The sequence below is a fragment of the Chiloscyllium plagiosum genome, chromosome 30 (assembly GCF_004010195.1).
Source record: "Chiloscyllium plagiosum isolate BGI_BamShark_2017 chromosome 30, ASM401019v2, whole genome shotgun sequence".
In the NCBI taxonomy this organism is placed as follows: Eukaryota; Metazoa; Chordata; class Chondrichthyes; order Orectolobiformes; family Hemiscylliidae; genus Chiloscyllium; species Chiloscyllium plagiosum.
In genome coordinates, this window is record NC_057739.1 from 18630867 (window position 1) to 18656764 (window position 25898).

The 25898-nt window shown below is 39.1% G+C and overlaps 1 protein-coding gene across 10 annotated transcripts in view; it reads right to left on the minus strand.

Moving 5' to 3' along the window:
* Window positions 1–3341: 3341 nt before the first annotated feature.
* The window catches only part of LOC122564768 (probable voltage-dependent N-type calcium channel subunit alpha-1B), a 594873-nt gene continuing 572316 nt past the window's right edge, over window positions 3342–25898 (minus strand). For 7 of the 10 annotated variants that reach the window (XM_043719974.1, XM_043719969.1, XM_043719970.1 and 4 more), the window contains 7 exons: window positions 23232–23362; window positions 19097–19226; window positions 17315–17422; window positions 15076–15108; window positions 12466–12685; window positions 8903–9126; window positions 3342–5865 (listed from right to left, as the gene is read on the minus strand). In XM_043719974.1, coding sequence (XP_043575909.1) covers window positions 5305–5865; window positions 8903–9126; window positions 12466–12685; window positions 15076–15108; window positions 17315–17422; window positions 19097–19226; window positions 23232–23362 — 1407 coding nt within the window. In that variant the 3' untranslated portion in view covers window positions 3342–5304. The remainder of the gene's footprint in view (window positions 5866–8902; window positions 9127–12465; window positions 12686–15075; window positions 15109–17314; window positions 17423–19096; window positions 19227–23231; window positions 23363–25898) is intronic. The other 3 variants (XM_043719971.1, XM_043719975.1, XM_043719973.1) reach the window with 3 other exon arrangements.

Genomic DNA, 25898 nt, shown 5'->3' on the forward strand with positions numbered 1-25898 from the left:
TCACCTATTATACTCTATGCTACTTTCTCCCCACCCCCACCCTCCTCTAGCTTATCTCTCCACGCTTCAGGCTCTCTGCCTTTATTCCTGATGAAGGGCTTTTGCCCAAAACGTCGATTTTGCTGCTTGTCGGATGCTGCCTGAATTGCTGTGTTCTTCCAGCACCACTGATCCAGAACATTTTATCATGATGAGTCAAAAACATAAATGTCAAGATCATTTATAAAAGGAGAACAATGGACTGATTGAGAAAATAAAATTGACACCTACCTTTAAAATGAACCCACCCTAAGAACCTCTTGACTGGGGACTTCACATCCAAAGTAATGTAGATAAATCCAGGAATCCGCAAAAACAGGAGCAGAGAGGATCAGCATGGAACCAATTTTTTTCCAGCAATAGGTGCTGAATTCCACTATTTAAAAGTTTTATAGTCAGCTGGGTGAGGGGTGGTAAGGGGTGATGGGATAGGGTGCCAGGTGGGTGAGGGGGTTTGTTGTCATATGAGCAGATGAGGATTTAGGCTAGGTGAAGGGGCATAGATGGAGATGTTGGGTCAAGCAGGGGGTTGACACTGTGGCTATGGGATGTGAAATTAGAGGGGCTGGTAGATGGACAGTCTTGACATAAGGGGTATCTGCTCTGGGGCAGTATCGGAGGTTGGAGAACCTATTTAAGGGTGGGACCATTGGTTAGTCAGGGGTTCAGTTTAATACTTACTACCCAGGAGTTATGGGAGAGTTTAATCCACCAAACTTGCCTGAGTAACCATTAGGCGAATCAGAACCCTGGTGCCATCTCTGAAAAGTCAGAATTGAACACTTTGTCAGAGGGTTCCTGATGCCAGTAATTACCCCAAGGAAACTTCAACTTCCTAGACAATTCCCACAGAGTCAGTAGTATCAGGATTTCTGCATGGTTTCAGCACAGAATTCCAATCGATACCGCTGTAAATGCTAACTTCCCATTGGAACTTCTGAGCTGAGAGCAAACACAGAATTAAAGTGTGAGATTCAAAGAGTGAATAGGAAAATAACACGCACGTTCTGATATCAGAATGTGCAAAGTACAATGTTTATTTTTCAGAAAACACAAGGGGATATAGTATTCTGTATATATCATAATACTGTATTTTCACCCGTGTTATGAAAGTGACCTCCAGTATGTTGTAGTGCCCTTGGTCTTTAACTTCAGGCATATAACATCCTAATGGTCACTCCCACTGGGAACCACAGTGTACATGCAGTAGACTCCTTTCCAGATTGAATCCTGTAAAACTTTTCTTTTACATTTTTATGTTGTTAAATATGTTGACATCTACCACTGAAATAACTTTGATAAGATCATGATTGTCTTCAGAGCAAATGTCCTTCAACAACATTGATTTGATCTTACAACAGGGTTCAGATGAACAAACAGAATGCAGATACATTTAATTGTTTTACAATAGTAATAGCTTCTTAAAAGGCCTACGTCATCAGGTTTGTTTTCATCTGTGGCTTACAAGACGGGAAACGTCTGTAAAATTGTGTTGAAATAACGGTACCCTTTAAATAAGGCTGCTCAGGCATATCAAAGCCTGCCTTTTTTTAACTATTCACACTTAATTGACTGTTTCCAAGAATTTAAGAACATATTTTTCTCTTTTCACTAATTTTATTATAGACATGAGTATGAAGAACTCAGTGTCACATTATACTTGCAACCATCCTTTTTGGTAAAATTGGCAAGATAACAAACCTACAAGGATCAAATTTTGGAAACAGTCAAAAACAGTTACTCCATGATTTCCAAAAACTGACTCAGCCAAGCCATGTGTGACACTCAAGTTTGTCTTGAGTACATTATCAGAGATAAATACGTTGCTATCGTAACCACCACTTAAGCCCTTCCTTCAAGATGACACAGCCCCTTTAAAGTGATAACTCAACCCTAACTATTCTTAGGAATGCTCAAAAGACGCCATTTGTCGTTAGGGTTATTCCTATTTTTTACCCAAGGAATCAAAAATTATTATAAATAAATTTTTCATTACATTGAAGTCAACTAATGCTTTGCTTTTTTTTTTAAACCTCCTTTGAGAAGTGATGGCACAGTTACATCCAGGAAGTTCATTGTTGGCTGTGGTAGACAGCCTATTACTTTGCAAAAAATGTATACTTTTTTTTTCAATAATCTTTATTTGGTCAATCATGCATGGACAAATAAAAGATCCAGCCAAACATTCCAAAAAATTTCATGTCTTCTTTTTGGTTCACCACTTCCCATGCAGGAAGTTTTTTTTGTAGACAGGAAGTGATATAAAAAGACTAGCAGGGCAAAACTTTAATGCAATATTCAAGCTTGGGGCGTTGACATGCATTTTCTGTCAGTCGCATCAAACGAAAAGTAACTGTGTTGCATAACAACATTTTCTCCCAATTATAATTAGGGTTGTGTTCTTTTTGGTACAAGTGCAAACCATCAATTAAAAACATAAGAACAGCTCATCAGATGCATCTTTATATAATTTCAAAACATTCATACATTCTTAACATATTAGTTAATACAACAAAGCCAGCTAACATTTGTTTTAAAGATTTGCAGAAGTCTTGTTTAAAAATTGTGCAAATTAGAAAAACATGAAGCATGTGAATTTTTTCTTCTAAGTTTTATTTAATTCAAGGACTCTGCTTCATACAAAATGTAACAGTAGAAACTGCAGAAGTTCAAAGTTTGGCTGATAAATATCAATCAGGCAGCAAACTGTTAATCACAGGACCTTATTAGCTCCGGTCAAGTTGCATGGTTGGAACTCAGTAATTTACCCAACACTGTTTCATATATAAAGTTATCGCAACAAACTCCCAAATTTATAAATGTGTTTATCTTTCCCTTATTAAAAATGGACAGATGATGAATACATTGTATCAAAAAGTGGTACCAAGATAAACAATATTCCATGCACACACTTATCACATGCTAACATTACTTCATCAAAGTAAAACCACAAATAAACTGAATTCTGGATGTGAAAATAGTTGGGTGTATCTTGAGTTTGGCAACCTACTGTAAACAGATGAAGGGAAGGAGTGCAGTTCGAAGGTGCTAAAGCTGCACACAGAAAAGGTGGTGAGGCCACAGGTAACAGTTGACAGTGAACTGGCAAGAGTTTCCATTGTCATTTTTTGTCATTATTAGTTTTTTTTTCCTGTTTGTTTACCCACAGCAGCCCCACAATACTGACTTGGGAGAAAACAATTTTAAATAAGAGTGTTGACACTTTTTTGTACTTTTGTAGTACACAAAAAGGGAGATGTTTTCTTTAAACCCCCCCCCCCCCCCCCCGCCCCCCACCCCGTCACAATCAATTTCCAACATCACATCACAAACTATCATTTCCAAAACCATGGGAAAGTTTACCTTAAAAAAAGTCAATCCTTCTGCAAGATGTAGGTTCTATAATAATGAGTACAATTGGCGCATGCATTATTCACAATGTACGTTTGACTTAAAATTTCCTGTTAAACATTGCAGGATTAATTTTATCAATATATAGTCCCCTTCCCCCACCCAGCCAAGAATGGATTTCTTTAAAATATTAAATAATCATTGTGCCTTTGTTATAACAGAATCTATAAAACATTTGGTCACAATCATGCTGAAGCCTGAAACAGGAAAATCCAGCAGATAAAGCTACAGAAAGGACGATATTCTTTTTTGCCTGACAAATATCAACTTGTTGCATAGCCCTCCTGACAAACACATGGATCATCCTCTGTAACCCAGTGTTCTTACTCATCATTTGACTCTTCAAAGTGCACATTTTGTAGGCTATTTTCAACATATTTTCTTGAAAAGACTTACGTGACAACGGCAACAGCAATGTTTTCCCATATATCCTTACAACATAGAAACTGTACACCATAGAACATGTGCTCATAACTGCTACAACCAAGTTTATAAGACTGGACATGCACTGTGAATTTTAAAGACAGCAAACATAATGCTGTACCGGTTCGCACATTGTTTCAGCACTGACCTTCCTATGTCTTAACTTCAGAAAAGATGAAAGCCTATATTTGCTTATCAACACCAAATAAAGTCTTTTGGCTCTATGTTTCAAATTTGATTTTTGCAACATGTCATTACTAATTTCAAGTTCGGTTCTCAAGAAACCATTTATGGACATTTTGATTTAAACCACTAGCATCATTCACCTATGCTTTCTAGCCATATCTCCCAGGGTTCCCACTTACCAGTTGAGATGCACTAAAGTAAAAGGCTGCATCTTGACTTAGGAGATATTTAAAAGGTTAGGCACTTGGAATTCAACAGTTGGAGCAAGAAATACATAGTGGAATGACATCAGGCTACCTCTTTACATACAAATGCTGACTTTTTGTACACTTATGAAAAACAAGTGCATGCCATGAAATTACTGTGACTATGCGCGCATCTTCACCAACAATTTACAAAATCAGGATCGCAGACCATGTTATCGCTATGGTGAATGAAAAGTAAAAAAGGCAGAAATGGTCAAATAAACAAATCAACAAAATAATTTAATAAGGTGTAAAAAGCAGCACACCAAAAGGCCTCTGGAGCCAAAGAAATGGTGCCGACAACTCCACAACTTGGAACTCAACATGTTGCAGAGGTTCTTGGTGCAGACGTGGACAATGCAGAGAAACGTGAAGACAAAGTGCAGTACAAGAGCAGAATTTGTTTACTGGCTCCATTCAAGACATTATTTTTCTCCATTATTAACATCAAGTCTTACATTGAAAATGTTTTGCTGTCTGTGTTAGTCTCTCAATATGCATTAAAATATCTTATTTCCCCACCCGCCTCTCCCCCCTCCCCCCACTCTGGTACTCAAAGTCTGTGATGAAAGGAGAGCCACCTTCTCACAACCTGTATGGTGAACAGGCGAGCTCATTCACCTTTTGCCCTAGTAGTTCACTAGAGCAGGCTACTGCATTTCATCAAGTTTTCTATGAATATATTTGTAAAGAAATTTGGCATCTGTTGTTTTCTGAAATAGCCAATGTAGGGAGGGAGATAGAAAAACAGATGTTTTCTAGAATGAAACAGTCTTTTGTTTTCTTCACTTCAAGTGAACCATGTTTCACTTGCAAATTCAGTGCAAAAACAAGCTGAAGCAACTCTTAAAAAATCAGATTTCTGGAACATTTTCCAGTTTCTAAATCCCCATGAATGCTGCATATTAATATACACTCTGAGCTCCGACAGAACACCCTGCAGATGATAAAACTCATCATATTAATGTATAATCTGTAAGAGTCTCGCTAGACTGCCATGCTAGCACCAGTCGTCTTCATCTGTTTCGCGATAATATTGCCGCTCTCCCGCGCCTGTCCCAGGACCCATGCTCATACCCAGGTTGCAGTGGTAGCCGTTTGGGACTCTGCGGCTTTGATGAGACTGAGATGTGAAAGGTGAGATGCAGGAAGTCCTGGGGGACCTGCCCGTAGTCGTGGCAACAGCCACCTCAAAGGTCAGAGTCTCCTCTGGCAGTGCAAGTCCATCGCTGTTGCAAGCTTCGCGGTGCCCCAGGTAAGGGTCTGATCCGATTCGCATCACCATTGGCTGTCTGCTCTCATCGCCAGCGTATGATTGGTTCTGGGAGTCGCTGCGCAGGAAAGTGTTGTGCTCTGACCGTCCACGGCTGAGTCTCCCTGGAGGAGTTGGGGGCAAAACACCGTGCAGGTTGCTAAACTGAGTTGGAGAGGAGTTTGCAGTTTTGTAGGTGACGCTGGGGCGCGGTGTTAGGGGGGTCTGCGGAAGCTGTCGTCGACCACGACACGGGGTGCTCACACCAGAGACTGACTGCAGAGGGCTGCCGTTAACCGAACCACTGCCCTAGATGAAAATTGGAACAAAGCAATTCAAAAAACAAAAGAACAGACGTACAGAAAGCAAAAAAAAGAGATTGAAAAAGGACGCACAGAGCCACATGACAGAAGAAATAAGGTGGAATGTTCAGACAAGCACCAAAAAGAGAAAGTAAAGTATGAGGCAAAATACATAGAGATGCAGAGAGAATTGGAAGGAAAAATGATTATCATCAGTGGCAAAATCAACTACTGAAAATATAGGTAAATAATTAGCAGTACTAAGCATTAAGCATACAAGGCAAAACCCCAGAAGAAGCTCATCTATAGGAAGAATACAGAGATAGGCAAAAAAAAACAACAGAAATTTCATTGGTGCAGTGTTTAAAGAATAGTAATTAAAGTCAATTTGAGTAAACAGTTAATACATTTAAATCACGGTTTAAAGGTGTTACTTTCATCAATTAAAGTTGTTAAAATATGGTGCACTATTTTCTTTGCACCACTGAGCACAAGTTAAGTTCTTATGGAGTGATATGCCTTCAAATTTCACACTACCTGTATGCATTCATGAAACCACGGCTGTAAATGTAAGCAAGTTACACATGTTAAACATAGTGAACCTCCAGACTTCTTTATTACAGAAATGGTAAGAGAAACATAAGGAATAGCAGCATGCTTAGGCTATAAGTTCCCTCAAACCTGTTTTGCTAGGTAATAGGATCATGGTGAATCCTTAACCTTACCTCTACTTTCTCAAGAAAAAAAGTGCTGGAATAGCAGAGTAGAAGAATTTCAAGTTGTTGTGACAAACCAAAAGATCGAAACAACCAGTACAATGTGGTATTCACTCAAAGTAATGAATCAATTGGGATATTGGGCTACAAGTAGAAGTCACAAATACCTATAGATTCATTGCGGTTATCTCTTCAAAATGGTACCCTAGTATATAATACATAAAAATGCTATATAAGAGAGATATATCAGTAGCTATACACTATGTGCCAAGGGTGAACAAGATTCAATAAACATTGAACATAACACCTGCTTATTAACTGCAGCCTTATCTTCTGACTGATGTTGGGGTGAGAGCTCAGCATTTAACTTTGGCAATGAATGAAAATCTTTCTATTATTTATTTACTTGCATTATTTATCTATATTATTTCTCATCTAATCAGTATTTTTACAGTTATGCATTCCTAATATGTATGTAAAACAATGGTGTGCTAAATAAAAGATACTTTGTGAAACTTGAAAGGGTGCTTAAAAAATTTACAAGGATGTCACCAAGATTGGAGGAATTGAGCTATAGGAGAGGTTGAATAGGCTAGGACTGTTTTCCCTGGAGTGTCGCAGGTTGAGGGGTGACCTTATAGAGGTTTATAAAATCAGGAGGGGCACGGATAGGAGAAATAGACGAAGTATTTTCCCTGGGATGGGGGAGTCCAGAATTAGAGAGCATAGGTTTAGGGTGAGAGGGGAAAGATATAAAAGAGACCTCAGGGGCAACTTTTTCATGCAGAATATAGTACGTGTATGGAATGAGCTGCCAGAGGAAGCGGTGATGGCTAGTACAATTGCAACATTTAAAAGGCATCTGGATGGTTACATGAATAGGAAGGGTTTGGAGGGAGATGGTCCAGATGCTAGCAGGTGGGACTAGATTGGGTTGGGATATCTGGTCGGCATGGATGCACTGGATCGAAGAGTCTGTTTTCATGCTGTACATCTCTATGACTCTAATTCCCCTTAAGAAACCAAATATTCTTGAATCTATATTATATTTATTAATTCACAGGTTGAAGGAGTCGCTGTTTAGCCCAGCATTGATTGTCTATCCCTAGATGCCCAGGAGCTGTTAAAAGTCAACCACATTGACATAGGTCAAAAGTCACATGTAGACCAGACCAGGTAAGGATTGCAGTTCCCTCCCCTAAAGGACATTAGTGAACCAGATGGGTTTTCTATGACATTCAGCAATTGTTTCATGGTCATTATTAGACTCTGAATTCCAGATTTTTATTGAATTCAAATTCCATTGTCTGCCATGGCGAGATTTGCACTTGGTCTCAGAACATTACCCGGGTCTCTGGATTAACAGTGCAAAGATATCACCATGAGACCATCACAAATCTTTACTTTAAAAACTTACTAGCTCTCTTGAACCTAAATTGACCAAAAAAAAGGGCCTGTCTCTGTGCTGTATGACTCTATTATATCTGATCTATGATAAAAGTCCTCTTATGAATTTGTACTCATTTACTTCCCACTCACCAGCCCTCCCACTCACTTACCCCTTCCATCTCATCACTGTGAACAACATGATAGGAGAGTGATAGCGAGTCGGTGGAAACAAGCAAGGGAGAAAGTGGAGCGGAGAATAGGGGGGTCAGAGATGGAAACCATAAACAAGAAAGGCAGTGAGCAGGGTGGATTTGATGGAGTATCAGTGGCTATAAATGGTCAAAGGCCATACAGTGAAAACTGGTGGTCAGTTAGTTCAATTAGCTGCTTTGCAAATTAATGCTAACAGTGTTGGTTCAATTCCTACAGCAGCTGCAATATCGAGAAGGATTCCCCTTTTCTACCTCTCACCTTACCTGAGGTGTGGTGAACTTCAGGTTATATCACCACTGCCTGTCTCTCTGACATGACAGGACAGCCTATAGTCGGGAAGACTATGGTGACTTTACCTTTTAAGACACTAAACATTCCTACGGTATTTGGCTCTAACCTGCCTCACCTTCCTAACTTCCTTTTACTCTCCTGACCAGGTATTACTTCAAACATGACACAAAAGCAAAAAATAATATTTCTAACTTCAAAGATCTTAGCATAGGCAGTTTTTAAAGTATAAATCAGAATTAACTAGAGTTTAAGTCTGAAGAGTTCACCATAATACAATACTATGACAATAATTCAAAGATTTTTAAAAACCTGTGTTAACCTCGAAATTAACAGTTGTTTTTCAAAAGAAAACTTTAACATTCTCATCATCAGTTACTACCAAAAAAATTGACCATCACCAGTACAATTCCCTGCCGTGTGGTAATTTCTTCTCACCTGTCTGCGGAGGCTATAGTCTGGGCCTGCACTGGGAGATGTTGACCGGCTGTGATCTGTTGACTTGGGCTGTGGGGTTTCCCGACTGCCATATCGGTCACAGGAATAGTAACGTTGCTTCTCATTGGAGGATGGAGGTTTCCGCTCCTGTGATCTACCTCGTGAACGCTCCTTTGATTGTTGTTCTTTTTGGTGAGCCGCAGAACTGAAGTCATCCCTTTGGTCTGCAAGGAACATTGTCAGACAGAGCATTAACACGCAACTAAACGAGACTTCTGTTCAACAGTTAGTGTCCATACACAAGCACTATTCGTGGAAAGTGTTGTGTATTTTTGTAAGTATGGTGGACTGTCACTTTAAGAGTCCAATCTCATGACATAATGCCATTTTGAGTGGGAAACAACTCTCTCCAAACTTGCTGCATGGTCAAGTAAACACCTTGAGAATAAAATTGCTGCTGTACAAAACTTCAGCCTCCTTGTATTTCTTAGAACTTAACAGAGAGAGAAAAAGAGTCACCATTTTGAAATAAGTGACACCTCTTTGGTCCTACAGAGTAATACTGGAATTGAAATTTTAACTCTAGTTCTCTCCCTACAGTTGCTGACAGACCTGCTGATTATCTCTAATACTTTCTGTGTTTGTCTCAGATTTCCAGCATCTGCAGAATGTTCCCTTTTTTTTCTGAAAAGCCTCCAGTAAAAGTGTTGGGACAAAGTCTGGATGGATAAGCAAAGTGCCAATATATTTCAGAAATTTATAATTTTATTTTCTATGACTCAGATTTGAGGAAAATATATTATTTTGTTTTGCTGTTACGTAAATAGTTGGTTCTGTAAAGGGAAATGTTTTGTTTATTAAAAAAGAAGTTGTGATATGATGTGAATATACCTAAAGATGCATACCTTAAACCACTCTCAATCATTACATTCCTTGGAAAAATGTGATATATTATTCCCAGTTGGCAGACAGCCTGTAGCAGCAGTGATGGAAGTAAGAGGTATGATATTTAGCTGCCAGTCAATATTATTTATATACAGTCTTATCTTCAAGTAAAGAACCCACATCATTATTTCACCAATCCATGTGTGTGATGAGTTTACATCCAAGAGAACAAAGTAACAGACCCTACCCACTGTGTGTGCTGAGTTAGATGTTCTCGGCCAGCCTGAAAACAGGATGGAGCATATAGACGGCTTCACAGCCTTGATGTAGGGAGTGAAGAATTCAGCCAGAGTCCCGATTAAGACATAGCAATTCCAGCTGGAAAGTGTGGATTTCAGGTAAATGCAGGAGTTAGAATTGACTGCTGCTTCTGAAGAGTCATATCAGAATTGAAATGTTAACTCTCGTTCCCTCTCTACAGATGCTGCCAGACCTGTTGAGCTTCTGCAGCACTTTCTGTTTTTTTGTTTCAGATCAGCAACATCTGCAGTATTTTGCTTTTATTTTTGCTTCATAATATGCTTTACTGCAGGCTGAAAATACCACAAGCAGAAAGTGCAACATATATAATACTCCCCATTTTTTGGTTACTAGTGGAGGAAACATCTGTTGCTTGAACAGCTTGTTAAACTATGGTCCTTTCTGCTCCATAAAATGGCATTATTTTTAAAAAGTGCAAATGGTTACTCTTTGGTGTTCTGACTCATATTTATCTCTTAATCAATATCACCATTATCAATTAGCTGGTAATTATCAACTTGACATTTCTGGGAGCTTACTGTTTATCCATTGTCAGAAACATTGTGGGCACTATATCAAGGACTACAGTTCTAAAAGCCTTTGGGGATGCCTTGAGAATGTGAATGATGCTATTTAAATGCAGTTCTCTCTTTATTCTGCAATGATATAGGATCATATATAACTGACATGCACCAGTTAGGGAGGATGCAACAAGGGAAGATATCTTTTCTCATCAGTCACTCTTTTGGAGTTGCAAATCCACACCACAGAATTCTTAAAATTCACAAGAATCAAATACAGTTCTCCTGAATGTATTCAGAAAACACAGGAGTCACATCTGCTCGGTGCAGACAATTTTTTCCAGTTCTTTGATCGGTACTTGACACACGTTCTTGCAATTTGCTGAAGCAAATTATTTTTATTTGCAGAGCTGTAACAAATGACAAAACTAGAACGTGTTTTTTTTATTATGTTCGCTTCAATCCAGTGATTTTATGGATTTTAGGAGATCCCACATTTCATTTGTACAGGAGACTATATCAGAATTCTCCATGCATCCAGCTTTCAGTTATCCATCTCCCAGGTAAGATGCAGGAGCTTCCCCTCTTTAATTATGTTTTGGATCATGTGATGATGTTGATCATTTAACAAGGTTAGGTTGACCTTGTTTTATTTTTGTCAGAGAGATCATAAAAGCAACAAATACGAAAGGTCTGGCTTTGAAGGGTCAGTTTGATTATAACTAACTGCTTCAGACAAAAGGCTTTCAAGTTTAAAAAAATCTGTACAATGAAAGGGGTGTAGCCAGTTCTCCCAGCTCAGCTTACTTCTGGTTTGGTCTGGCTATTCACTGAACGCAGTCAATCTTTTGAAAAAGCTGCTAGACCCAAAGAAGTAAGTCCATGATGGTACTCTGTCTCTGACCTGTCTCCTGTAAGACTCTATGTTTCAGTTTACTTTTTGTGCCAAGGGGTATTTATGGGGATTGTTGCAAATATTGGGAACAGCAGCATTAAGTTGTGTTTTCAGATAGGTTAAATTATTTGGTATTCTGTTCTCTTTTGTTTATGTTTCATTTGGTAATCTTGTAAATAAGTTATGTTTTGTTTGAAATTAAGTGGTTTGACCAACTGTATCATTCCTGGAATATCCGCATTACACCTCCTTAAAACAACAAGGAACGTTAGTGTCTGGGCTACTTTCTTGAAATGTTTTGAGGGGGTCTGGTCCATAACAATCCTTTGATTGTCGCTGACATCAATCCTTCTAGTTTTATGAAGGACAATGTCATAGTCTCATCATCAGAAAACTAAAAACTCCCACCACACCACCGTTGTTGTTTTCCCACTGCCACGTAGTCATTGTAATGAAGTCAGCCAGGTGGACCTCGCAAAATGTGAGTTCCCTGTTGGGGCTGTTACCTTGTTCAGTTAGGGAGCCCTGGCTGACAGATAAGAACAGGAATGTCAGATATTCTGTTCGCTATGGGAGCTGGCTCTGAGGAAGCTCAATCAGGGTCAAGGACTCTCTATATGTATTTAAAGTGTGACTTGGTAATGGGATACAAGCCTCAATGGAGTTATTTCACCATTTTATGAGGAACACATTTATGGGACAGGGTCGTGTTAAAGTTGACACAGAGTGCACTAAGAGCTAGACTAAAACAACCTATACTCATTTTATACAGCACCTGTGGCAGCAACAGTTATGGAAGACCATCTTCAGTTTTACCTACTCCAACTCTACCATACTCCCAGTAACTAAATGTACCTTTAAAGATATCCTCCTTTCAGATAATAAATGTCCTTGCCAAGAAATTTCACACATCTTTCATACAATTCCTAATTCTTCAATTTTATGGAATCCTGGTTTGTTACCTGTTTCTCCATCTGCATGCCGAGTGGGAGATCTCTCCAGTGACCGTTGTTTTTTCTCTTTTCTGCGATGGCAGCGGTGCTGATGGTGGTGGTGGTGATGATGAGGCATTCGCTCTGGGATAACCCGCTCCAGAGAGTAATCAGGGAGATGCATTCCGTGAGATCTCTGTGGCGTCAGCGTAGAGATAGAACGCTTCATGGGGCTTGTGTCTGGAATTGGCTACACAACAATATTAGAAACAGACATAAAAGTCAAAGTATATCAGAGATGATGGTAACATTTTATTCTGTAATTCTGTTGATGGTGGGATATACAAATCTTCTTAATATGACACTATTAAACCTTAACACTGAAAAAAAAAGTTCAAACTGTTACTTATGTTAATTCAAATGTCTTTTCTTTAATTAATTCAGAGGTTTTAGATTGCCTGGGCAAGCACTAATTGTTACCCCTCCCTCCCCCAATCTTGAGAAAATGGGAGTGACCCACCTTCTTGAATGTAGTACTTGGAGTACTTGGAATGTAGGGACATTCCAACAATGTTATTAGAGAGGGAGCTCCACGATTTTGACTAAGCAACACTGGAGGGATAGTTTCTCTGTGTTTAAACTTTCAAGTGTTTAGAAAATTTTGATTAGATTCCCTACAGTGTGAAAACAGGCCCTTCGGCTCAACAAGTCCAAATCGACCCTCTGAAGAGCAAACCACCCCCCCTACATTTACCCCTGACTAATGCACCTAGTGCTACGGGCAATTTAGCATGGTCAATTCACCTAACCTGGACATCTTTGGACTGTGGGAGGAAACCACAGCACCCAGAGGAAACCCCCACAGACACGGGGAGAACGTTCAAACTCCACACAGACAGTTACCCGAGGAAGGAATTGAACCCGGGTCCCTGGTGTTGTAAGGCAGCAGTGCTAACCACTGAGCCACTGTGCCGCCCCAAACGCCTGAACTTTTAAACACCTGAATTTGTTTAAGATTTATCTCGACAAAGCAATGGAAGAAAAATCACCTGCTCAGGATGGCTTTCTGGATTTTAAATATTAAACAACACAGGATTCCTGGAAAGCCAAGCATCTTCAACTGAATGAACTGGATTAATAATGAAATTTAGGAGTTGGTCTTCTGGCAGGCAGATATGTTTATCAATCAGTCATATTCAGGCTCTGTCTGATCCAGTCTGGACATTTACTTTTATCTCAGTACCAGTTGTAAACAATTGTTAATGACACTTTAAAGGCTTTTTTGATACTGCCAAATAGGTGTTTATGTATTGCTATTGTCGCAAGAATGCACCTCATAAATATACCATGGTTTTAAGTCATTCACTCCAACTGCATTATTAGGAAAAATCGACCATAGTTTAACAGAAATAGTTATCACTCAGAATGATTGATGATAAGCCTAAATTGACCCACACTAGGCCATGATTTCTATACATGTGTATCTTACAATTCAAGGAAGCTAGTTAATTTTTATGAGCAAGGCATTTCTTGATTGCATGTTTCAGTAAATTTTTCTTATATTTGTTATTATTGAAACATTTACATTAATGCTTAAATTATTCCTTTATTTTCCTACTTTGTACCTGATATTTTCTACTTTGTAACTGAGTCGTAGGGGTGTGAGACACACTGCCTGCAACAGTAGTAGAATCGCCAAATTTAAGGACATTTAAATGGATAAACATATGGATGAAAATGGAATAGTATAGAATAGATGGGCTTCAGATTGCTTTCACAGGTCAGTGCAACATCAAGGCTGAAGGGCCTATACTGCACGGGAATGTTCTATGTTCTATTTTGTACCTAGCTACCTTTGGCCCTAGGATGGTGATGCAAATGGCAACTTTGTACACTTTTCACTATACTCCTGTATCCCTGTACTTGAGTACATGTGACAATAAAACCTAATTCTAATTAAATTATTGCTCATTGTGGAATGCCTGATTAATCAATACATTGTAGTTTAAGTTAGAACAAGCAAGCATATAACTATTACATGGAAGTACAAGCAAGCTAGATGCAAAACTCAAGTACATTTTGTACAAGCCCAAGCAGTCTTTCATTGTTTATTCCTGGTATAAATAAATTCAAACTGAACTTTAACACATCATTTTTTTCCATTATGGGCACTTTAATCCTGAATAGAATTTTGAATCTGTTTTCAAACACCCAATGTTCCAAATCTTACTGACCATTGTTGATTTCATGCACACCAATCAGGATTTGTAGTCACAGCATGCAATTTTATTAACAAATGCAATGAGTGGAGAGCATGCTTGGTAGCAGCTCTCTTTAAGATGTAACTGTAGTGCATGGGTTTTATACACTCATTCGGCACGGTGGCACAGTGGTTAGCACTCCTACCTCACAGTGCCAGAGACCAGGGCTTTTTCAGCAATTTCTGCTTTTGTTTCTGATTTACTGCATTTGCAGTTCTTTTGGTTTGTACAAATGCAACTATAGGTCTGAAATGATGCCTGGGTACTCTCAGCAGCACAAGTGCAACTGGGGCTGCGTTTATAAGAAATTATAGGAAAATGCATAAAGGACAAAGGACTGAAATAACAAAATAATGTGGATGAGATACAAGTTACATACTGCAAGGACACTCCCAGATGATCGAGATGTTTTCTTCAGCAAAAGGTCGAGTAAAACGACACAGTGAAGCAGCCCATAGCACAGCATTCACAGGGTAGGGCGAGGTTAGGACAGGTGGGTGAGGTGAAAACAGAGAAAAAGCACAGCAAACCAAAACACCAGATACATTTATAAAAGCAAAACCAATCAACCCAGAATGTTAGACACCATAAGGAAAAAACAGATAAGGGGCAAGTGACAGTATTAACACAGAAAGATCATTACGAGAATAAGACGGAAGTCAGTGAAATAAGAAGTCAGGTTAGGGGATGATGGAAAGGATGGATGAGGCAAATGTTGTTTGGAATGAGAAAGACAAAGCACAAAAATTATGAAATGTTACAGCAATTGATCTCACAACAACAAGCAATCACAAGTTTATTTTTGTCAAATAATTTAACCAGCCTGGATGAGAGAACAAGCAACATGTACTGTGATTGAAGCCGATAGTTTAAATTATAAAGGAAAAGAATATTACAAATAGAATGCGTTGTAACCAGGGCATTATCAAACAATGGTATTACTTTAAGACAAGTATAAAAATATCATTGTAATGGCTAATCATTGAAAATGAATAAATTCTGAAAGTACATATTTCATTTGAAAGTATAAAACGTCAATCTCAGGTGAACACAATGAACCCAGAGTGTGGGCTTCACCATCAGAAGAGTGAACAGATTTGTTTTAAATCTTTGGAGGAAACTTGATCTTAGTGGTATCCAGAGATCAAATTTTAAAAGTGTGAATGATTTTGGTTGGTTTTTGGTTTAAATTCTTCTGTTTGATTATCTTTGAGACTTTATTTCAAATACACATTTACTTACCTAAGCACTCAATGTTTTCAGATGACACTCAGAAATTAGGTGCAATTGCCTCAGTAAGAATTCTTTCTGAAGCTGATTTTAAATTATATCTTGAATTGTAAACACTTCCAGTGGGTTAGCTCTGTCATTATTATCAAAGACTGTACTTATTAACGTTACCTTCAATTTCTTAAGTGGTAATAGAGACTTAAAATAATTAATAAAAGGCTTAATTAACCATAAGACCATAAGACCATAAGACATAGGAGTGGAAGTAAGGCCATTCGGCCCATCGAGTCCACTCCACCATTCAATCATGGCTGATGCGCATTTCAGCTTCACTTACCAGCGTTCTCCCCGTAGCCCTTAATTCCTCTAGACAACAAGAATCTATCAATCTCGGCCTTGAAGACATTTAGCGTCCCGGCTTCCACTGCACTCCGTGGCAATGAATTCCACAGGCCCACCACTCTCTGGCTGAAGAAATGTCTCCGCATTTCTGTTCTGAAATTACCCCCTCTAATTCTAAGGCTGTGTCCACGAGTCCTAGTCTCCTCGTCTAACGGAAACAATTTCCTAGCATCCACCTTTTCCAAGCCATGTATTATTTTGTACGTCTCTATTAAGTCTCCCCTTAATCTTCTAAACTCCAACGAATACAATCCCAGTATCCTCAGCCGTTCCTCAAATTTGTAAGGATGCCCAAAAACAAATTTTAAAAAATCAAAGTCTGCCTTACAATAAGTAAAACTGAGCAGAGTAAATAAGGTGTATATTGTACATACACTTAATGTCATCAATTGCTAATGGCCCTTACAGGCTTTACAGAAAGAGGACAATAACCTTTCTCTTGTATATTTAATGTTTATTTTCTCATGATTCACTTCTACAGACTTGCTTGAATCTCATCATTATATAAGGTAATGGGCCTGAAAGGGTTAATGTTAGAAATTGCATGATGTATAGCCTTGGAAGGAGTCTAGTTTAAGATCCTTATGGGTCAGATGCGTCATCCCTGGCCCCTGATACTCTTAATGATTATGGCTAACAAGCCAACGTAGCTTTTACCTCTGTTATCACACAATAAACTAGGTCTGGTTGTCATGCCTCTTCATACTAAGACTCACAAAAGGTTCACCCTCTACCACTGTTTACCAATCAGGTCATTTGCACCATTACAAAATGGAAGATTGGTAATAGCACTTTTCCCCAACCATTAGCTGGAGAACTCATCCTGCAGCACAGACAATGTCTACAGCATTTTGTGATAATTTTGCGGTGTACAACATTCCTTCAAATTGGGATTTGTCTAGATTCTGTGTGCGCATCAAAATACTCCAAGCACATTATCAAGATGTGAAATCTTTACACTTCCCTTTTATTTGCGAATCACTTACCTGGGTTTCTGCTGTTAATCGAGGCATTGATGCTGCACGTCCTTGAGTCTCAAGGCCCGGTTGATCAGTCTGATTTGAATCAGACCCTATCTCTCTCATCTCCACAGCCTGTGCAAGAACAAGTCAACACCAGTACTTTTCCATTCAATTCAATTCATCATAGCTTCATTGTTCACTGAGATTAAATCTCTACTAAAATAGTTGCACCATCTAAACAGATAAATAATTAAAAACTAGCAATGTTCATTTTTCATTGGGATTTTTTGACCTTTCAATGACAGAGATGACAAGGTATTGTATCTGAAATTTGGAGTACTGTAGATACTGTAAATCTACAACAAAAACAGAAAATGCTGGAGAAATTCAGTAGTATCTGTGAAGAGAGAAACAAAGACACATCATGTGTACCTGGAGCAGGTATGCTGTTATCTGATAGCAAAACCAAGACAAAAAGAAAAGCTAAAACACCCAAATGAAAAGAAACAAACTGGGATTACAGTATAAAATTACTGAATTCAACAGGGAATCCAGAAGATTATAAAGCAGTGGTTTTATTTATCAACATTGAATCCCGCAGTGTGGAAGTAGGCTATTCAGTCCATTGAATCCATACCAACCCTTTAAAGAGTATCTGACTCAGACCTATCCCATCCCAGTAACTCTGTGTTTCCCATGGCTAACCTCCCTAACCTGCACATCTTTGAACTGTGGGAAGAAACCAAAGCACCTGGAAGAAATCCATACAGACACAGTGAGAATGTGCAAACTCCAAGCACGCAGTTGTCCCAGAGTGGAATCAAATTGGGTCCATGGTGCTGTGAGGCAGCAGTGCTAACCACTGAGCCACCGTGTCACCCCACAGGTCAGATCTCAACTTGCTGAAAGCTGCATACTTATTTAATTACAGCACAGGGGCTGGAAAATGGAGATGTTTGTGTCACAATAGTTCAGAGGTGGTGTAGTGGATCAGTGGTTAGCACTGCTGCCTCACAGCAACGGAGACCCAGGTTTGATCCCAGCCTCGGGGCGACTGTCTGTGGGAAGTTTGCACAATCTCTTTGTGTCAGTGTGGGTTTCCTCCCACAATCCCATAGATGTGCAGGTCAGGTGAATTGGTAATGTTAAATTGCCCATAGTGTTAGGTGCATTAGTCAGGAGTAAAGAGAGGGTAGGGGAATGGGTCTGCGTGGGTTCCTCTTCGGAGGGTTGGTGTGGACTTCTTGGGCTGAAGGGCCTGTTTCCATACTGTAAGGAATCTAATCTACATTTTAGTGTTAATTTCCTTGAACAGTGGATTACTTGAAATCAATGTCATGCCATTTTAATGATTTTAGATGCTGACTGATCATGGAAATTGTGGAACACAGACCTATCTATTTAATAGAATTAGAGCCACACTTTTAGTAGCATGCCTTCTGTTGTCTCTTTGAGGTAGGAAGGTGCAGGTGCTCAGGCAGACAGTGTGCTGTGAATTCATGTTCCCTAGAGACTAAACTTGCAACCTGCATTTCCATAGTGTAAAAACATAAATACCACAAGAACCAGCTATGGACTATTCTCAATCCTCATTCTTTAAATGTTGGCCTTTTCAACATTACTTTAACAAAATGTCACATATTATTCATTCAGTCACATGCATCCAATGGACAAGATGCACCTTACAAGATCAATTAATAACAGCAAGCTTGAGATATGATTTTGGCCACGGTCACTCTCAGTTGTCAATGGGAATTATTAAGTGCATTGAAGAATTATCTTGCAAATTAAATATTAACATCATACCTGAGGGCTGCTTTGCTGACCTGGAGTTTCATCTGCCTGACTCAGTTCAGGCTTTCGTAGTTTGGCTTCAGTAAATGCCTCCTGGGCCTGTAACCAGGGTGAGGATTCTTTGAGCCCACCTTGATACAAACTAAGTGACAGAAAATGTAATTATTACAGCGCTGCCCACTCTGTGAAGGAAAACAACCTGCTCTGTTATAACCTGACTGGCAACACATTTCCAAGCAGTTTGCGATATATAAGTTCTTTATTCTAAGGACACATAGACTGTGGTGTGAAATTCTCAGACACACAAAAAACTCAGCCCTGATAAAGTATAATGTAATGAGCATTGAGAATATAGGTTCCCTGAGGAGAAACACAATCAGATGAAGGAGCTATGTTAATAATCAGCTACTTAAAATCAAAGTTAAGAATCACACATCACCAGATTATAGTCCAACAGACTTATTTGAAAGTATTAGCTTTCCACCCTTGAAAGCTAGTGCTTGCAAATAAACTTGTTGGACTATAACCTGGTGTTGTGTGATTTTTAACTTTGAGAAAGTGAGGACTGCAGATGCTGGAGCTCAGAGTCGAGAATGTAGTGCTGGAAAAGCACAGCAGGTCAGGCAGCATCCGAGGAGCAGGAGAATCGAAATTGTGGGCACAAGCCCTTCATCAGGAATAAGCCATTCCTGAAACATCGATTCTTCTGCTCCTCAAATGCTGCCTGACCTGCTGTGCTTTTCCAGCACTACACTCTTGATTTTTAACTTTGTCCACACCAGTCCAACACAGGCACCTCCAAATCATGACTACTTAAAATCAGAATGGAAACAAGTAATAATAGATTTGGCTGTGTGAAGGTGTTCAATATTTGAACAACATATGCAAAGTTACACACAGCAATAATTAGACAATATACAGCAGCTGACTAAACAATGTCCTCAACATTGGTTAAAGAGACCAATTCGTTATTCTGCAATACCATGGTGTACAAGGAATGCAGTGAAGAGCTTTTACATGATTTATGACATCAAGCCATGATCCAAGAGGGTTAACATTTGCCTCGAAGGCGCAGGTCCCTTTAATATCAATGAGACCATTCACTACCATCCTCTGACAAATGACAAATTTGGATTATTGAGCGTCAAACAAGATTAATGTGAAAGTATTTGGCATCTCAAGTGAAAGGAGCCAGACATTAAATGCATTACTCTTAAAAGCATGGATGGATACTATTGGGAATACCTGGTGGAAATGTCAGCTTGGGTTTTAGCCTCGAGATGAGTTCCACAAAAGGATGCTGTTAAGGGGCCAGAAAAGGCTGAAGAATAGATTTCACAAATAATCTGTAGATTTTAATTGCAAGGTTTTTATAATTATTTATTCTGTTGGTTTCCTCCCCAAAGCAGCCTGACTGACAAATGGCGCTCATGTGGTCAGGAACCTACTTGACAAGGCTAAAGCCTACAAGAGCAGGTCAGTGTATTGGGAAAGCAAGAGAGATCATGAGGGAGCAGAGTAGAAGGAATCTAATGGTGATCATGACGGACCATGCAGATTACTTGGGAGGAAGGTAAAGGGGAGACAGAAGGAAAACCTGGTCACTTGTTAATTGTGAAGAGAACACTTCTGTTCTTCTTGGCCCACAAGTAATGCTGAAAAAGCACTTATTGATTCAGGCCTTTAGGCTGTTGGTTTTCTCCAGAACTGGTTAAATCTGGTTTAAATGAATTAGTACAGAATAACTGTTAGAGTGAAGGATGGCAGTCTCATTATGTTATGTAGCTGACAAGCCCACATTATTGCTTGCCTGTCTCTCATCCATTTTGGTTAAAATTAGAAGATACATTGGGTACTTATTTTATGGTTGATGGTATTTAAACCTTTAGCAAGACTTGACACAACTTTTTTTTGGGAGTTGGGCTTTGTCCCATTTATTCCAAAGGTGTTGATAACAAAGCACCACTAATCCTCATGGAACAATTACAGCAGACCCCAACTGTTGTAATCTTCACCATCGTCTGCCAATAATTTTATCACCGGTCAAAGGAAAACAAAAGTTGATATGTGACGAACATTGACATTCTGTATACCATCTGTTCCAAATGTTGGCTGCGAGTAACTCAGAATGGAAATATCCATTCTTGGTCTTTCATTTGCATCACAAGAAAGCAACACCAATGGAGAGATGGCTCTCAATTCTTAATGTCACAGTTACAACTCACATCGAAAGTAGTATTCATCCAATTCAAAACTTGTATCTGATCATTCTTCTGTTATAATAAAGCTTGCACAGATAAGTTTATTTTACCACAACAGTCTGTTGCTTGTGATTAAAACATCAAATTATTCATAATGCAAAATTCATGAAATATGCCTACGCTATTTGCATTTACAGATGCTCCTAAATGTGCCCTGTATTAAACTATAGTGATGCAGTTGGACATTATTTAATAACTGAATTCACACAGGAGGTTCAAAGAGATACCTACAGAATATATATCAACAAGGCTTCAACATAGGAATGTTCATGTGAGGAGAATGAACAGACCATTTAGCGTCATGTGACCGCTCTGCTATTTGATACGTTTGTTGCTGGTACCCCAACAACCTTTGACTCCCACACTAGTCAAGAGTACTATCTATCTCTGCTTAAAAGAATGTTATGACCCTATCTTCATTGCTCCCTGGAAAAGAGAATTCCACAAACTCACAAGCTGCAGAGAGAAAAAGATTTCTCCTCATCTTGATTTTAAATGGGACATCCCTTACTTCGTTCTAGTCTCTCTTCACCATTCTTTCACTATCCATCTTCTGAAGTCCCCTCAGGACCTTATATGTTTCACTCCTCTCCCATTCTTCTAAACTCCAATGAATATAGTAGCAACCTTTCCCCATTAGATGACCCCTCACTAGATAAACATCTCATTTCAGGAATCAGTTGGGTGAACATTTTCTGAATTGTTTCTCGTGTAATTGTGGTCACTCCTTAAATAGGGAGATAAAAATTATACACAATACTCTAGATGTGGACTCACCAATGCCCTCTACAATAATAATAAAATATTGCCACTTTTATATTCCATTCCTTCATAATATACAACAAATTTCCATCGCTTTCAATTTACTTGCTGTACCTGTAACCTAATTATTTGCGATTCATGTTCCATATACCTGAATTTGGCCCATATCCCTCTAAATCTTTCCTAACCACATACCTGTCAAATGGCTTTCAAATGTTGTATTAGTACCTGCCTCTACCACTTCCTTTGGCAGCTCATTCCATACATGCATCACCGTCTGTGTGAAAACACTAGGACACATGGTTCCCTCTGTCCCTCACAGTTCTGCAGTCTGCCCATATTTAAACAGTACATTGCTTTTCTACTCTTCCTGATAAAGTGGACAAGTTCTCCTTTTCCTGTGTTATACTCCATCTGTCAAATTTCAATCTACTGACTTAATGTATCCATATCCCTTTACAGTCTCTACCTGCCTTTGTGTCATTAAAGCGTACATGGGGTACCAACGAAACGTTATCCCTCAAATGACAGACAAGTAGTTTAGTTGGTGCTTCACTTTGCATTAATCTCTGATAAATAGGATGAGAGGACTTTGTTTATGCACACTTTCTAGAAAATGAACAGGTAGAAAACAGCACTGATACAGTTGAGAGCAGATCATCTTTACGTTGGCAGAATTTGTAGTGTCTGAATATTTAATTAATTTAGGATAGAAACTGACAAGAGTAATGATTAATATAAATGAGATTCAACAAACAACTGTTCCTTGAAATAAAATCTCCACTTAAATCACAAAATGCTATAGCAAAGCAATAATGGCCCAACAAAACAAGTGTTTCTGTGTAATTGGTATCTCATTGATTGTAGGAACATCAATAACTTCCAGAACAAGTAAACACCATTTGACCTAACATGGCCAACTCTTTTCAGTGTACATATCTAGCATATTTCAGTTAATCCCCACCAGATATCCATCTCCCCTCCCTTCAGCAAGATATCCAGTGGTTTTTGGAATCCACTGATACTTGTCACTCTCTTGTAGCTCATTCCAATATGCCTAACAAATTTGTATTGAGTAAGTCTGAGAAACATCAAGACATTGAATAGAAATTTCAGATACGTACATGTTGCCACCATTGTTGAGTGCATTCTTGTTCACCGGATGAGAGATGGACTTTGTGTTGTTAAGTGAGGGGGGCTCTTCTTGCGTGGGTGTCAAGGCTCCCACCATGCGCTGAAAGAACGATGTTCGAGTCTGTGTGAAATATAATACAGTGCAAGCCTGGAATGAAAGGGACTTGTGGATGCAAACCAAAAAAAAGTACAAGCAAAATCAAAAGGCAAAAATCTGAGGAGACTGATTCGTTGCTGGATCCCACTGCAAGTTAATTCCAATTGCATGGAAATATCATGACTACACAATGAGATATTGTAAGTCCCGTGCAGTGATGACCTGCCGTCTATGCTTTATGTCCTTCAATCTCACATGCAGAAAGAAGGCAATTTGCTAAAAAGAATTGCATCACATAATTATATGTAATTACATAGAAGAAAACAGATTATTTAATCGGTTTAAAAATACAAGGTATTTTTAAGGAAATGTGTTCTCCAACTTATTTTCCCATGCTCAATCACAGGGGTTTCTTATCAAAGGTTTGAAGGAAGAATAGAATTAAAAGAAAGTTTTTGGCATTTTAGACAAATATCGTCACTGAGTCCAAACAGGAGTAACACAGGCCTGATGATAGAAACTGTGTGGCACTGTACTCAGGATGTGGTCCCTGTTCCGTTGTGGGGATTATTGACAGTCAGGAGAGATGGCAGTCTGGGAGAGAACAGCTCAACAGACATGGAAACATGCAGAGGTTTGGCACAGGCTGGAGGAATGGCCGAATGAAGATGGAGAGACAAGGACCTCTGAGAGTACAAGATGACATGCAAAGAAACAAAGAGAACTTAATACTGACTTGAAAGCGGCAGACATAAAAGGTGTCAGGGTCTTATAAACATGCTTACAATGAAACAATGGATTACTTTTGCAAAGCAATGACAGTAGTTCTACTGGGAAAATGAACAATTACAAATCCACTTGACATGGCAGTTTTATTATTTATGATACTATTAAACAAAGAACCAGCAGCTTATACACATGGCTACTTTGGACTTTGTGTTTAGCAGTCTCCTTGGCACATTCACTCATTAAATACACATCAACTTCAGCAGGGAGATAACCCACACGACACAAACCTGCAATGATACAATAGAGTTCAGCCTTTGTACAGATGGGATGCCAACAAATAAAATGGACTCTCAGATTTTTCTAAGCTAAACTAATTATTGAAGTTTTATTTTATATCTGTATTACATAAGGAAATGTTAAATGATCTTACAGCTTAATGTAGGGATTGAAATAAATTAATGCATTTCACAGTCCCTTTTGTAAGGATCAAATCTTTATTGATCTCTCAGAAAGGAGATTCGTTTCCCCCAGTACTCAAGTAATTGTAATGAGCATTTTGCTTTCTTGTCATCGGATGTGCTAACTGAGGTTATTCTGCTTTGGTGACATGTTCAGGCTTCCATAGTCAAGCAGATCCCTTTTGCCCAGAGAAAAAAGTGTATAACGTAATCAATTTTAGGAAGTAGGATCTGACATGACCTCTCTTCACCTCTGCCCAATTACAGAGTCCTTGGAGCTAGACTTCCATTAGCCCCCTTGGCAGTGGGATGGGAACTGGCAGAAGGAGCCAAAGAGGAGTGGAGACAAGAACAGAATAGAAAACTGAAGAATACAATCTGGCAGGGTACACACACTGGATGGAGATTGTGGACGAAACCTTCCACTTTCAGCTTGTGAATGAGAATCGAGGGCTTCAGAAAACACAAACTGCAAGCCTGAACACTGTCCAAGTGCTTCCGTGACCTGAAAAAAACTCAACCTTATGTCTCAAACACTACCAATCTCCAGGCTCCTTACCTTTCAAGTATTCCCCTAAATCACAATTCTTTTTAATTGATCAACATTCACCTCAATAATAAGGCAACTGTTTTTCTTGTTAGGATTCAAGAGTAAAGTCAAATAAAACCATCTTCAGTAAGCAAAGCTATGCGGCTCCAATGATACACTTCATTCCAAATCTATGTATCATGATTTTTCCCACCATTGTCACTTTTTCAGAAACAGGCTGATTTAAACTTTGTCACCTGAGTGGGAAGGGTTACCTAGTGTTACAGGCAGATGGAGGACAGGAAAAATTTCTGGCTGTAGGAGCTGCTCCTTTTTTTGAGGTATTTTAGGTGCTGAAGGTGATTTCCTTGAATTCCAGGAGCAGCAATTACTGTTGTATATGCTGTTGCATTGTTTTGGAACTTTGGAAAAAAAAAGTCAAAACAACAGCAGTTTTAAAAGGGAGAAGAGCAGACAAAGGAAGCACATGGTGAGGACAGTGTAGGAGAGAGAGAGAGAGAGAACCTGCACAGTTATTGCCTTTGCTGTTTTTGAATTCATGTGTCGCTGGACATCAGAGTGCATCTAGGAAAATTAACAAACAGTGAATTTCACAACTAATCTTGGAGGAACTAGTTTGGGCGAAGTTCACAATACAGAATCAGATAAGTTCCTTCCTATCGGAAAGATGTTGTGAAACTTTAAAGGGTTCAGAAAAGATTTACAAGGATGTTGCCAGGGTTGGAGGATTTGAGCTATAGGGAGAGGCTGAACAGGCTGGGGCTGTTTTCCCTGGAGCGTCAGAGGCTGAGGGGTGACCTTATAGAGGTTTACAAAATTATGA